The 14,321-nt window shown below is 43.7% G+C and overlaps 3 protein-coding genes across 3 annotated transcripts in view; 1 reads left to right on the top strand and 2 right to left on the bottom strand.

Moving 5' to 3' along the window:
* Window positions 1-1,891, top strand: part of tenm1 (teneurin transmembrane protein 1) — a 246,359-nt gene extending 244,468 nt beyond the window's left edge. The window contains exon 38 of the mRNA XM_033632857.2: window positions 301-1,891. Coding sequence (XP_033488748.1) covers window positions 301-1,056 — 756 coding nt within the window. The 3' untranslated portion in view covers window positions 1,057-1,891. The remainder of the gene's footprint in view (window positions 1-300) is intronic.
* Window positions 1,892-3,028: 1,137 nt separating this feature from the next.
* LOC117260777 (SH2 domain-containing protein 1A-like) lies at window positions 3,029-5,890 on the bottom strand. Its single transcript, XM_033632859.2, has 3 exons — window positions 5,603-5,890; window positions 5,281-5,344; window positions 3,029-3,685 (listed from the first exon to the last, which is right to left on the bottom strand). The coding sequence occupies exons 1-3, from the start codon at window positions 5,737-5,739 to the stop codon at window positions 3,416-3,418; spliced, it is 471 nt and encodes a 156-aa protein (XP_033488750.1). The 5' UTR covers window positions 5,740-5,890; the 3' UTR covers window positions 3,029-3,415.
* A 2,455-nt stretch (window positions 5,891-8,345) lies between these two features.
* On the bottom strand, window positions 8,346-12,188 carry LOC117260717 (type-2 angiotensin II receptor-like). The gene is made up of 2 exons (XM_033632767.2): window positions 11,992-12,188; window positions 8,346-11,560 (listed from the first exon to the last, which is right to left on the bottom strand). Exon 2 carries the CDS (start codon window positions 11,492-11,494, stop codon window positions 10,229-10,231), a length of 1,266 nt encoding a protein of 421 aa, XP_033488658.1. The 5' UTR covers window positions 11,495-11,560; window positions 11,992-12,188; the 3' UTR covers window positions 8,346-10,228.
* Window positions 12,189-14,321: the final 2,133 nt, after the last annotated feature.

The raw sequence follows: 14,321 nt of genomic DNA, 5'->3' as shown, positions 1-14,321 counted from the left end.
TAACGCTTAAACAGTGTGACAACGTGCACAATACCAGGACCCTTAAACTGACACAGCCAAAAGAAGTTCAGCTATCATTAATTTTAATATTTACAGCTTTTCCCACTGTGGCGAGTCAAAAGTCTTTCGTTAAAAAGACCCACTGTGTGTGTGTTCAGTGAGCTATTATAACACACAAATGGAACAGAGCCATCATTAATGTGCTCTTCCTCTCAAGACAAGTCACATTATTTGCAGTATGTACGAGCATTCAGACCTGTGTAATATTTATTTGTTAACCAGTTGTACTTTCTTCCGCAGGTGGTTCTGGGGATCCAGTGTGAGCTGCGGAGACAGCTGAGGAGTTTCATCTCTCTGCAGAGGTTACCCCTGGTCTCTGAGCCTGTCGGCTCAACTTGCCACAGGCCGACACGTCCTCCTCCCTTCGGCTCCCGGCCCTCCCTTCTTGGCCCCAGCATCCGGTTTGCCGTCTCTCATGGCCGCGTCAGCGCAGAAGTCATCGGCGTAGCCAGCGAGGACAGCCGCCGCGTGGCAGCCATTTTAAATGGTGCCGTCCACCTGAGCGGGCTGAGCTTCACCGTGCACGGCTGCGACACCCATCACTTCCTGCAGTCCCGGCCAATTGAGGAAGACCTCGCTCTGGGGTTAGGAGTTGGGGGGCGTGTTCTGGAGAGCGGGGTGAATGTGAGTGTGTCTCAGATGAGCGCCACTGTGAACGGCAGGACTCGACGATTCGCTGATATCACTCTTCAGCAGGGGGCGCTGTGCTTGTGCGTGCGCTATGGAGGGAATGAGGAGGAGGAGAGGGCGCGGGTAAGGGAGGAGGCGAGGAAGAGAGCGGTGGAGGGAGCATGGGAGAAGGAGAAGAAGCGGGTGGATTTAGGGGATGTGGGAAGCAGGGCGTGGAGCGAGGCAGAGAAGCAGCAGCTACTGTCCGCAGGACTGGTTCAGGGTTACGACGGCTACTACTCCCTGCCTATAGAGCAGCAGCCGGAGCTGTCCGACTGCCCCTCCAACATCCACTTTATGACACTAAGCGAGGTGGGGGGCAGGTAACAGAGACATGTGAGCAGCCCCCCACCCCACCAAAGACTGCCTGTTTCTACTCTACTCTGATTTGTTCTACTGTTTCTATACTGTATCAAAAAAAGAAGACGACGACAAAGAAGAACAAGAAGAGAGATTGGGGGAAAAAATGATTTCCAAATGCCTTTAATTGTGACAAAATGATGGTATTTTATTATTATCGTCCAGTTCTCCAATTTCTAACAGTGGCACAAGCAGTGTGGTTTGGCTGTGGCTTTGCTTTTTGTATCCTGACTGGTCTGGGACTGACTGACTGACCAACCGACCAACTGACTCACTGACGGACCGATGGACTGACTGTCTGTCATTTGCTGTTTCAACACTGTTCATCATTTTGGACTCTGTTAAAATCCACTGAACTGTAGAGATGAAGACTTTAGGATTGCCAATGAATAATCCTCTTCATGACTCGAAATCAAGAGCTCTCCGGTTGCCATTTGAGTTCCTACATGGTTTACCTCGGATATACTATCGTTTACATATTGTGTAAGAGAGGCCTTGTCAACTCTGACACTCCCCTTTAGAGAAGGAAACCTCTCTTGGTTTTCCGCCTCTGGTGTGCTCCAACAGTAGTTTGTATGAGTGTGTATACTAAAATCAAGAATGTACATAGCCAGTGCTTTCACACTGAAAAAAGTGCTCAACTGGAAATTCTGTTGTTCATAAGTAAGTGTCAGTATTGTTAATCAATAGAAAAACAGTTACATTTTTGCAAAGAATTATACATGGCTATAGTAAATATTCTCGCTGAAAAATCTGACTTTATTGGGTTACAATGCTGATTAAAGTTATTATGTGTGAATTACCAGATTGCACGGTGGGATTTCATCGGCATTGTTGCTTATTATTTCTCTCTGCGTCTGCTCGCTTACTCTCTCTCTCTCTCTCTCTCTCTCTCTCTCTCTCTCTCTCTCTCTCTGGTGTCTTCTCCGTCTCTGTGCCTTTCCTCCACACATTTGTTGTGCGCTCTTTGTTCTTGTTTCTGGGAGTTTGTAACTTTCAAATCTGTGCTGTCATTATCACCCATCATTATGGCTCAAACCGAGATATGCATGAGAAACCTGCGTCTGTCAGAAGAGACGAAGAAGAAGGAGAAGAAGAAGAAGAAGAAAAAGGAGGAGGGGGAGAGAGAGAGAGAGAGAAAGAAAAAAGCACAGAGGAAGGGAAGAAGAAATGTGACAGCTGAGGCTCAGCGAGTGGGTGGTGAGTGCAGAAGGGGCAGGACCTGGAGTTGGCTGTGCTGTTCTCTACAGCTTGTCTCCTCTCATTAGGAAATGCCAATCAGACTACATGTGAACCACTTCCAAGTCTCCCCCACCCCAAAAAAAGTTAAAAAAGAAAGTAGAGAAGTTTGTTTGTTTTTCTTCTTCTTTTTTTTTTTAATCTAGCTACCACTAATCCACCTCCCCGTCCGTCTGCCTATCCCCCACTCGCCTCCCTCCCACCGTCACTCCACCATCTGCCCACCATTAATTGTTTGTGTTTCTCTCCTGGGCTGAGGATGACAAAGCCGCACAATGCATATGTTCTGACTGTGAGCAGGTGATATACGTTCCTGACTAGCACTTTGCTGATCGGCTGCGATGCACCTTCCCTTCTAAACCATATGCTCCGCTAGATACTGTCCAACCTCATCTCAGCGGTGAAAAGATGGAGGGTCCGGTTGCTAGGAGACCGCTGCACTGAAGAATCGTCTAGGCTGAATGGATGCTCTCTCTCTTTCTCTTTCCTTCTCTTTCTGTCTTTCTCATTTTTTTCATGAAGAGCCAGTAATGTCAATCAGATGAATGACAGCCCCCCGCCCCCCTCCTCTCGAGTAGTCAGCATTCTCTCCACGGAAATCAGTACTTCAATATGTCAAATTGAATTTTTGTTCCACATTATATGTCATAGGGAGGCTCGGGTGTGTATGGCTGTGTACGCGTGACCTCATTTAAAAGAGTTTATTTCAACCAATATCATTTATTTCCTTTGCCATTCACATAACCGAATTGCATTAAGAAAACAGAGCACAATATTTGTTGTCAACTTACGTATGCAGTGATGGATATTAATGTTTCAGCAGTTGAATATTTCACATTACATCCCTGAAAGTTATGAGGCACTTTCTGTGCCGCATGTGCAGAAAAACAAGGCGAGAGATGCTGGAAGGATAGTGAGATCTGAGTCACAGCTAGAACCTAAATGACTTGATTTAACAAACAGGAGCTCATTAATTGGAAAAAAAATGACATTTACTTCACACAGCGTGTGACATGCAACAGCAGGCATGATGCAAAGACAGTTTCTTTGTTTATAATTAGGTCAAAACTGAGCTTAGGGTTTGTCCCTAACCGAAAGCTTGCCGCACCTCCTTCTTGTTCCTGTTTTTCTGTCCCTGAGCAGCATGAGGTGGCCGCTGCTGGAGGTAAGCGTTAGGGCTGCTGTGTGTCGGTGACAGGCTATTACTGGGCATCTGTGCCTCTGTGTGTGTTTGTGCCCGTCTCTGAGCTGTGACAGGGTAGAGCAGAGGCATGGCAATTCCTTGTCCGGGCTTCTGGAAAGCTGCTATCAAGTTCCTGATTTGCCGGAAATATCGTTTCTGCACACCAGGAGTGGTCTGAAACACAAGAGGGTAAAAAAAAAAAAAAAGCAGAGGAGAATTCAGCTCCCTCGTCTCCATCTCCACATCAAACCCCACAGGGAAATGAAGAGGACAGGACGGGGACCGGTTTGAAATGAGCTCTCACAGATTCACCTTATAAAGAGACATCAGATACGCTGAAGGTAGAGGCAGAAAAACGGGTGCATGGCGAGCAGGGAAGCATGTCAGTTATATTTTCATATATCTGGTCCACACATTCACACTGAGCTCACATTTAAGGCAATAAAAAGGTATCAATAAATAAGAAGATGCAAAAGAAATCCAATCTGTAATTGCTGTGAAAACTACTGTGGCAGCATGGAAACTATACTCGTGGGGTTTACAAGCTAAATTAGGAAGATTCTGGTTGCAGTTGCCTCTGAAAGCATCCACTCCCCTGGGCTCTTTTTTATATTTTGCTAGTCAACAGAAAGCATTTATTTTCGGATTTATGTGTGACATCTAAGATGCTTTAAGTGTCCCAGCAGTATCTCAACAGCTTTACTTGTGACTGGATAAAACTGAAATAACACAAGGATCATTTTTAGAAGTAAAAAAAAGAAAAAGTTCATCTTCCGAGGTAACAAAGGTTTTACGTGACAGTTTTCATTTGGATTGAGTGAAATTTTATCCAAGATTTTTCAGGGATATTTGCATTATTACTGACCCTCGTCAATTTCCCACTTTGCCCACAGCTGTCCGTTTAAAATCTCTAGACTATAAAGCTTTCAAAGAATTATAATTTTGTCAAGTAAGGACTTTTAAAGAAAAGCATTATTTGTTTGTCACTCTGTGCGATCAATCATGCTGTGAGAAATGGTGAAAATCTTGTTCTTTCAGTGCATTTTTGAAATCATTCAATCAAACAGAGAAGAAGCAGCACTTTTCCAAAGCAAAGCACTTTGGATGTTTCTGTCTCCGGCCACAAGTGTTACCTCTGTTCCCGTGGAATATTTCATTAAAGTGATTGATATTGCACATGAATAATGTAAACTGTTATCGAGCTTGTAGTGAAATCCGTTTAATTCGAGTCCTCTCCCCCTGCTGTCTGTTGGCTTGATGCTGTCAGTAAAAATGAGCGAGGGTAAAATGTAGTTACAACAGCATTGAGCTTTAGTTGTCAGCGAGAGACACAGACTTCAGATGTCTCTATACGTTCACATCTCTGGGTGTTTGCCAACCCTCAGTGCTCAATTACATATCCCATCAGAAATGCTGTCAAATGCAATTCTACATTTCCCATCTCTGGAGTATATGCTGATGCTGTGGCGTCTTAAATTTGTGGTGTTGGAGTAGGGTGGAGGGTGGGGGGGGACTATCTCACAGGGTGTTATTGCTAAAGGAAAAGAACCCATTTCTCAGTGCTGTCACTCCTGAAAAAAAAAAAACATGTTTGCCTCAAATTCACAGCTTGCTGAATTAGGCTGCCACCAAAACAACCTCTAGAACTAATAAACACCAACCAAAGCGAGGCGGATGTGCAGCTGTTTTTGCCTCTCTTGTAAAGTTTTAGGGTACGGAAAGTATCGGTGCAGTATGAGAGCGAGTAATAAAATAATAAAGTGTCTCACTTCAGCGGCCCATGAGCCGGCGTCGTCCTTGTGGAGTCTGTATGTGTAGACGTATCCATTGTACCTGCACACACACACAGAAACACCTTTGACCCTGGGTTCATCTTTCAGCTTAATGAAATCAGTGTCATTGTTATTGCTCCTGGGAGACTTCACACTAAATAACAGGCCGCTATATTTTTTGTTTCAGTTAATACTTCATGCCTTTGTGCTTTGATTTTCTTAAATGTGAGGAGATCAATAATCTCTATAATAGCAGAAAATAGGATTATGTGTTGAGGTCTCAGTAAAGAAGCAAAGATATTGCACAATCTGTACTCACAGCACACACAGGCAGTAGACGCCTGGCACAGAGTCACTGTTGCGGACTAGATAGCACCCATCTCTCCCGTCCTGGGCCAGCCGCCTCTCCCCCTCCTCCTTGCCGATGGGTCCGTGGTAGACAGGCAGGTTTTCCATCACGGCTTCTCTCCAGATATGCTTTTTGTTCTGCTCCCAAGTGCCAGCTCTCCTCTACCTTCTCTCGCTCTTTCTCACCTTCAACTTTTACTGCGGGCGAGCCTTTTGGTCTTCACTGTGTATCCTCTAGACTGGGAACACAGGTGAGGCAGCTGTCCAGCCTCTCATTTGATTTTTGGTTCTCGCTGTTTCAAACGTCCGTTTGGGAGCCAGAGCTTCTGCGAGCCAGCTTTCTGATTTTCCACTTTCTTACTCAGACTGATAGCAGCTCTCTCTAACCTCTAACCTTTATGGGCTCATTGCGCAGCCTTCCTCTCTCACTACAACACACACACACATACACGTGTGCGCGAACACACACCTAAAATGTGGGTTTGTGTATCTCTCAGGAAATGATTGTATTTTTCAACAGGAAATAACTTCAAAGATTCTAACTGAATATTTCCACAACAATAGAAAGCACAAGAGGGGGATAAAAAAAAGCAATATCACTCTTTTCACACAGGAAAACGTATATTGTGCTTATGCAGTGACTTATACTGTTTCCAGCTCAATTATCAGGAGGCTGCACTTTGTTTTCTTATTAACAGAAGTTTGCTTACACTGTCTATTTTCACCACAGTTCAGTGTCAGTAGCATTTTACAGCTGTAGCTGTGGCAGGTGGAGTTAGTTTTAACTTCTTTAGGTAGTTTACTTTTTTCTTTTTTTTTTTTTTAAAAAAAAGCCCTCTCTTTTTAACTTTTATCTAGTCTCAGCTTTTTGTGAAATATTGGATCATTTTTTGATTAAATACAAAAATCTAAGAAGTTTTGGTGGAGCTGCTAACAACTCATACACATCCAAGACATGATAAGTGCCTACAGCCAGGTTCTGGGATTGTGTAAGAGGTCACAAAGCAGTGAACAGTGCAATTTATTTATAAATTTGTCACTACAGCTACGACAAGTGGAGTAAAAAGTACAATATTTCCCTCTGAGATGTAGTGTAGTATTAGTATAATGTACCTCAACATTATACTTTAGCACCACACTTGGGTTAAGTAGCTACTTTCCACAACAAATTATAAAAATATCACCAATGCCTCATATTTCTCAACTTAAATAAGCATTAAAACACATAAAGAAAGACTAAGCCACAATGAGGCCCACTACTTTGATACATTACATTATGATAAATTAGAGACATTTTGTGGTAAACCTACAGACAGCTTGTGTTTAAAGTGTTCCCTTTTCTTAGCTTGTATTTTATCATCATCACACGTCCACACTGTAGCACATGTTCTCAGTCACGTCACTGATCTGTCTTCTTTAAGACGTGTGTCAAGGACACTCACACCTGCTCTGTGGAACATCAGCTAACGAAGCTGTGTACATGAACATACTGCGGAGCTGCAACAAACTCATCCCGCAATCTGTCCTGTCAGTTGGAAAGTTCTGCCGTGTCAAATTAAAGATGGTGATTAAAATATTGACTGTTTGCAGCCGTCCTCGTTTTACCGAGATGATGGTACAGCGTCTGGCACTTTAAGCTCGGCTCAGACGTGCTGAGATGTATATTATTCTCGGTTTTCATTCACACCACGGTCACAACTGCGTGGAGTCCCTCAGACCACCAGATGCTCCTTGCAATGGACCCTTCAAGGAAGGCAAACCAGATGATTGTGCCATTCAGTGCATTCTTTGAGCTGGTAGTTCTCTTTAAATGCAGCATTTGTTGGAGATTTCTGTTTTTATACATTCAGTATCCTACATGAGTCATCAGTCTGTGTCAGAGCCATCTTTCCCTCGGCTCAGAGAGATCATGAGCGGTGGGACTTTGGGGCTCTGTCTGGGTAAGCAGCCAGTGGCATCTTGTTCACTGCTTCTACAGCACTTTAGCGCCATCCAGTGGCAAGCTTTTCAAGATGAATAAGGAGCCACCTGCTGCAAGTAAGCTGAAGTAAAGTGCCCTGTCTTTCATTTGGGTCCCATATTTCTAAAAACATTTAGGCTGTATTGCTTTTAAGTCTGGAATAAGGAAAAGCAAAACCACTTCACCGTTTAGGCACAAAGAAAAGTATATCTACTATTATCCACTCAATATTCCTGTGTATAATAATCCCATAGCCTCCACCAGCGCAAAACAAAATTAAACCATACTCCCTTCGGCTCTGAGCTCACAGAGAGGCAGGCCAGGGTCAATGCAGAATGCAGTGGATCTATACTGGACACAAATAGCAGACAGAGATACATCATTGATTAGCTGGTGGCTCCCTCGACCAACACAACTGGCTGGACTGGAATGCTTCATAAGGACATTAGTATGAGATTATGATATCTGGCCTTGATATGTACGGAATCCATGTGAGGCATTCTAGGAGGGGAGGAAAAAGGGGGGAGACTGAATGCCCATCTGCCGGACCGACAGTAATCCCCGCACTCTCATTCCCAGGGGGGCGGAAACTCAGGAGTCACAGCTGTTGGAGGGTGAGATTGGGAAAGTAAAAAAATCATAAATGGAATCAGTTTCACAAAATTGTTGCATGTGTGTCTCTGAACTGAGATAAACTCAGCAACCTCCTGTTTTAGGGAAAGAAAGGTCGAACCCAACAAAGAAGTGGCACTGATAGGGAAATATTGTTCACTTTATTTCTTATTCAGTCAAAGAAATGCAGTCATTCTTATTTTCCTAATCTGTCTTTACAGAATAATATAATAAAAATGTTACAGGTTACATGATTACACATATAATATCTTTGTCCCAAAAAGAACAGTAATGGTAGCATTGCTATGACTGGTTAATAATTATTCTTCTTCTTCTGTCTTTCAATGTTTTGGCCTGTACAAAGCCAAAATGTAGTAGCTAGGCATTCAAAATGGAGAAACCTCAATAACATTGTGTTACCATATAAAATATTATGCTTTGGTATCATTTCAGAGAAATCACAGTTTGCAAAGCTACAAAATGAAGCTTAAAAACAAGCTAGCTGTTGAGATAGCTACAGCTAGCATTACAGGAGGTAAACATAAATGTACCTCTTCCTTCATGCCTGTTTTCATGTGATAAAAAACTATTATGGTCACCAAACATCTTAATATCAAGTTATGATCCCATGTACATGAGGCAGAAGCTAATTCCAACCATGATAAAGTAACAGCAGCTAAATTGGTCCTGCTAAACTAATACTAGCCTAGCTTAGCAGAGTAGCTGTAACTGACATGGGAGAACTTTGTGAACATAAAAACCAACATATCATTTATCTTTAAAGTTTATACAGAGAACTTGTAAAATTTGTAAGTCCAATATTCACACTCCATTGTTGGTCTCCACCAACTCCTGTGGAAAATATGAGGCTCCTTAGCTGCTAAATGTTGTGCTGTGTTCACCAGCTAGTCACCAACTGTTTCTGTCTGCTGTGCAGGTTGTTTGCAGTACATTCTTTAAAGCTATTTCACTAAAAACAGCTGACTGCTGCAGCTTTAAAGGTGTGAAGTGTATAAATTATCTGTTACACGGTTTGGCAAACTAGCTGCAAAACTTAAAAAAACAAAAAAGTGTTTTTAACTGTTTAAAAACAGTTCACTACAGAATTGAAAATACATATATTTCCTCTTACCTGTAGTGCTATTTATCAATCTAGATTTTTTTATGTGTGTGAGTTGCTGAGTGTTGGAGATATCATCAGTAGAGATGTCTAGGTTTTGTCCTATATAATGAAACTAGTTAGCACTCAGCTTGTGGTGCCCAAAGCACGAAAATAGTATATATGAAAAACTCAACAGCAATGTCTCATTCCAGAAATTGTGACCTGGTTACTCAAAATACAGCACAGACCTTGTTGTGAACAGCTTCATGTTGGAACTATTTCCTGTCTGCCTAACTACACCCACCAACCCTATCACCGTGCAGTCATGAGCACAAACTTCTTGTCCATGAGTGGAGTACACGCTTCCTTCTGTGCCATGATATGGGTGTAGTTCAGTAGAAAGAAAATATTTCCTACATGAAACTGTTCACAACAAGGTCTGTGGATTATCTTGAGTAACCTGGTCATGATTTCTGGAAAGAAACTTTGCTGTTGAGTTTTTCAAATGCAGATTTTGTTTTATTTTTGCCATTTGGAGCACCACAAACCGAGTGCCATTTAGTTCCATTATATTGGAGAAAAAGCAGACATCTCAACGTCCTATATCTCCAACATCAGAAACTCACACCAAAACAATCTAGATTGATAAAAAGTACCACAGGTAAGAGAAAACATATGTGTTTTTAGGGCGAACTGTTCCTTTAAACCTTTTTCCCCTCAGCTTCATGTTTTCTTTAGTTCCTTTTTTTCTGTCTTTGTAGGGCAGAATGGAGCTCTGCTGGACTTTGACTCAGTCAGTTATAGTAACAGCTCCGTCTCACACATTCATGCATATTGGAGTTTGGCAGTCACTTGACGCTGGCATCACTCTTTGGGGTGTGAGACCAAGTGAGTGAGGGGAAAGTCTCCCTTCTAGGGACTTGCTAAGCAGAACCCGAGGGCTCCACAATCGCCAGGTCTTTCAGGTCACTGAGTTTTCGGGAGAAGGAGCTTAGCCTGGTGCTAAAGGAGCCCCTCTTCTGGCTGTGATCATCGCCACGGACCTTCATACGAACACACAGGCCCTTGCAGAGCCCCCCGAGACGGCCTCGGAAATGGTTCCCGATGAAGCAGTATAGCACGGGGTTGATGGCAGAGTTAGAGAAGCCCAAGCAGAGGGTCAGAGGGGTGAGGTTGTGGATTGTCCAGTCTATCCCACAGCCATCCAACCAGCCATCACTCATCAGCACATCCAAGAAGGTCACGCAGTGGAAGGGGAACCAGCAGAGGAAAAAGGCCACGACCACAGCAGCTACTGTCCACAACACCCGCTCCAGCCCCCTGCCCTCCAGGGGTCTGCTCGCGCTAAAGCTGGGGCTCACGCAGGGAGTCGGGGGTCTGTCTGGTCTACTGCAACCGTCCCTGGACTCCAGTGATTTAAAAGAGGGCATGTTGGGGTGTGACACATTCTGCATTCTTACCAGCCCTGTATCAGCCAACAAATGTCTACCTATAGCACAGTAGCAACAAGAGATGACAAGCAGTGGCAGCAGAAAGGCCAGACACATCTTCATCCAGACCAGGGTCATATACCAGGTATCATCAGGATAGTCAATCACACAGGCCTCCACGCCAAGCCTCTCCAGGTGGTAAGTGTTCCTCAGGTAAAAGATGGGGGCCGAGCAAGCACATGCCAGCACCCACACCAGGATGCATGTAAGCCGGGCACGCTTGGGGTCTCGTGCACTCTGGGAGCGGAGCGGATGCACAATGGCCAGGTAGCGGTCTATGCTCATGCATGTGATGAAGAAGATGGACGCGTAGAGGTTGAGATTGTGGAGAGCTCCGCAGACTTTGCAGGCAACCCAGCCAAAGGGCCAGCTGTAGCCCTGGGAGTAGTAGACGGCCCACAGCGGGAGAGACAGCAGGAACAGCAGGTCGGATACACACAGGTTCAGCATGAAAGTGTTAGCAACAGTTCTCCTTGAGGCGCTGGCATGGGCCAACACGCACACTGCCAGGGCGTTGGCTATGGTTCCCAGCACGCAGATAACGCTGTAGATGGCGGGGATAACTATGGTCATGGGTATGGGAGGCCAGTCCGGGCAGTGGGGAGCAGAGGGGGCCAGAGAGGTGTTAGGTTCAATCTTTGTTGCTGAATAAAGGGAGGAGGTGGAGTTGAAAAGGGAGAGGTCATTTGGGATTGCCATTATGGAACTGGATGTACCCTTGCGTCACACAATTTCACTTCCCTCCTTTCAGTTTTCCAAGGTCGGCTGGAAATAAAACAAAACAGACAGCATTCAAAATTCAGCTGCCTTTTATGGACACAGTAATGCATGGTAATCTTTAGCTGGCTGCAGTGTTTATTAGCTGTCCTACTTGATAACTAATCACAGCAAAAATACATTACACCACTCTTGAAGTTGGGCAGTAATGAAATACATATGAGGGCGTTGTAATGTTCTGGCTGCTTAATGGGTTCCTTAGAAACATCGATTGTGTATTAATGACTGAAATAAATTTTTGAAACATTTCATGAAAAAGTGTCATCTTAATTTAAGTTGCAATTGTTTTACAGGAATCTTAAATCACCTATTACGGTCCGGTGCACCAGGGGAATGCATTAATTATAGAATAAATAATAAAAAACAAATCAAACTAGAATAAATATATAATTTTGGTCTATTTAAAGAATTAATTTTACCTTTGAGTGATTAGGCATCCAGTCCAAAAGCAGTCAAGCCGTTTTCAGTGTCTCTCTTGGCTAAAGTCCATGTCTTGACAATTGCTCCTCGACCCCTCTAATAGAAACTGCACAGCTGAGTGCCCCAGACCATATCATGCCTCTGTGTTTGTGTGTGTGCATCTGTGTGTGTGTGTAGAAATCAGAGTGAAGGCTCTGAGAAACCAGATGAGGTTGGGGGTCTTATAGCCCCCAAGAGCCTCTTGATGATTGCACAACAGGGAAGTTGCTAACACGTCACGCCTCCATCATTACCAAGGGGCTGGACTGTACCTGGACACAGGCCAGCCTGCAGGGAGAGAGAGAATAAGAGAAACGTGCTCTCTCTGTTTTTCATTCTATCCCTCCTTTTTTTTCCCTCCCTCCCAGAGTTTCTACCAGAAAAGGCCAAAGCTAGGAAAATCAAGTCAAGATGTGAGTTTGAGAAATAGCTACATCTCCAGTGACTGCAGAAACACAACCATGTGTCATACCTGACCATAATTAACAGGACACCAGTGTGTTTGAGGTGTCAAACTTAAAGCTCTAACTGTCCCCACCGGGGCCTCTGACCTGAGGAACGGAGGCTGTGTGTTAATTAGCAGAGCCTCGCACTTTGTGTCATATTCGTCCTGCCAGCGGTCAGATAAGCCATGGGAAATATTTACTCTGTTTCAGCGGAAGTCAAGCCAGCTACTGGGGCAGAGGGAGAGGGGGGAGGCACAGTATGGAAGATGAATGAGGGGGAGGACGAGCAGATACTGCAGGGAGTGAACAAGGAGATGAGAAGGAAAGAGAGGGAGAAAGAGGAGGGAAAGAAGGAGAGAAAGCGGAGATTCCCTCCAGTGGTTTTTCATTAAAGCCTCTGGTGAAAGTTAATGAGGGATGCTCGCAAAGCTCTGAGACTGATTACATCACAGCTCCTTTGATCAATGGTGTGAGCGTGCATCTGTCCCTATGTGTGCACGTGCGCGCGCATGTGCACGTGTGCGTCTATGCTTCAATACTTGTGCAACTGGATGTACTTAATCTCAGCCTGGCATGCACGCATCGACGCGACGTGCTCGCCTCTGTTTACACGCGTGTTCAGATGTGTGTGTGCACTATGCTCCATTGAGTATCTATCAGGATGTGACAAGTTCTAATAGCCGTGGGAAAGCTGACGGTGAGGATGACGGATGAAGGCGAGAGAGAAGGCAGCAGATTTTGAAGGCCGCAAATGAAGAGCTTCGTCGTTGGCTTCTTGATATGAGAAACTGGGAATCCACTGTATGGCACAGAATTGTGAAAATGTGATGGTTATGCTTTCCAAAAGGGAAACTTCATAATGCAGTGTTCTTCCACTGGCATGCTGGGTATGCACAGTTGTTCTCACACATACACACACACAGAGAAGCCAAGGGCCCTCAGTCATGACATGCAAAAACTAAAAACAGAAATTTATGACTTAATGCCGGCCAACAGAAACACATGGTGACAGAAAAAACACAACTATGTCCCCTGGCAGTTTCTCTGCAATCCAATGGGGTAATCAAGTACATTTACTCAAGTACAGCACTATAATTGGGGCACTAGTACCATTCTCTGCTACATTATGGCTTCACTACACCAAAATTAGTATAAAATAATAATTAATATTGTACTCTTTACTCCACCAGATGTATCTGACAGCTCTAGTTATCTTGTACATTAACATTCAACATACAGAACCATCAGTTTTTAAAGCATGATGAAACTACCTTCCAGTAGCCACCTCCGCCAGCCAAAACATTAAATCCTCCAAACATTTGTAAGGGATAATAATCCAGTAATTTAATGTAGCCTTTAACACTATGAAAGGGGGTATTCAGCATGATGAGTGCTTTCATTTCTAATACTTTAAGCATGTTTTGGCATAATCAGGGTGTCTACAGTTACCAAGGACTTAAATTTAATACTTCATGAGACCTTTATGAGATTATTGTTAACCAAATTTAAGACTGACTTCTGGAAAAAATCACATTTTTCTTATTTAAGCATTGCAGGTAAGTATAAAAGTAAGTATTTTGGTCCCATGCAGTGGTAGGTTTTATGTAGGGATATGATTATTAGAGTGGTTAATCTACATCTTGCCAACAGGTAAGTGCAAGTATTAAGTAAAAGACGGTACTAAATGGGCTTAAAGATTTCAGAAATCAGACATCAGAAATGTGAAATTTCACACAGGAGAGTTAGTCAAAGTGAAGGACCTGTAGACACCCTGGGTGCAATACTTTAATTAGTTACTTAACACTAACATTAGGCCTACTTACTTTTAAGCAACATTAACATTT

Source organism: Epinephelus lanceolatus, chromosome 7, assembly GCF_041903045.1.
Source record: "Epinephelus lanceolatus isolate andai-2023 chromosome 7, ASM4190304v1, whole genome shotgun sequence".
Lineage (NCBI taxonomy): Eukaryota > Metazoa > Chordata > Actinopteri > Perciformes > Serranidae > Epinephelus > Epinephelus lanceolatus.
Note: the sequence above shows the minus strand (reverse complement) of the source record. Positions and strands in the feature narration are given on the sequence as shown.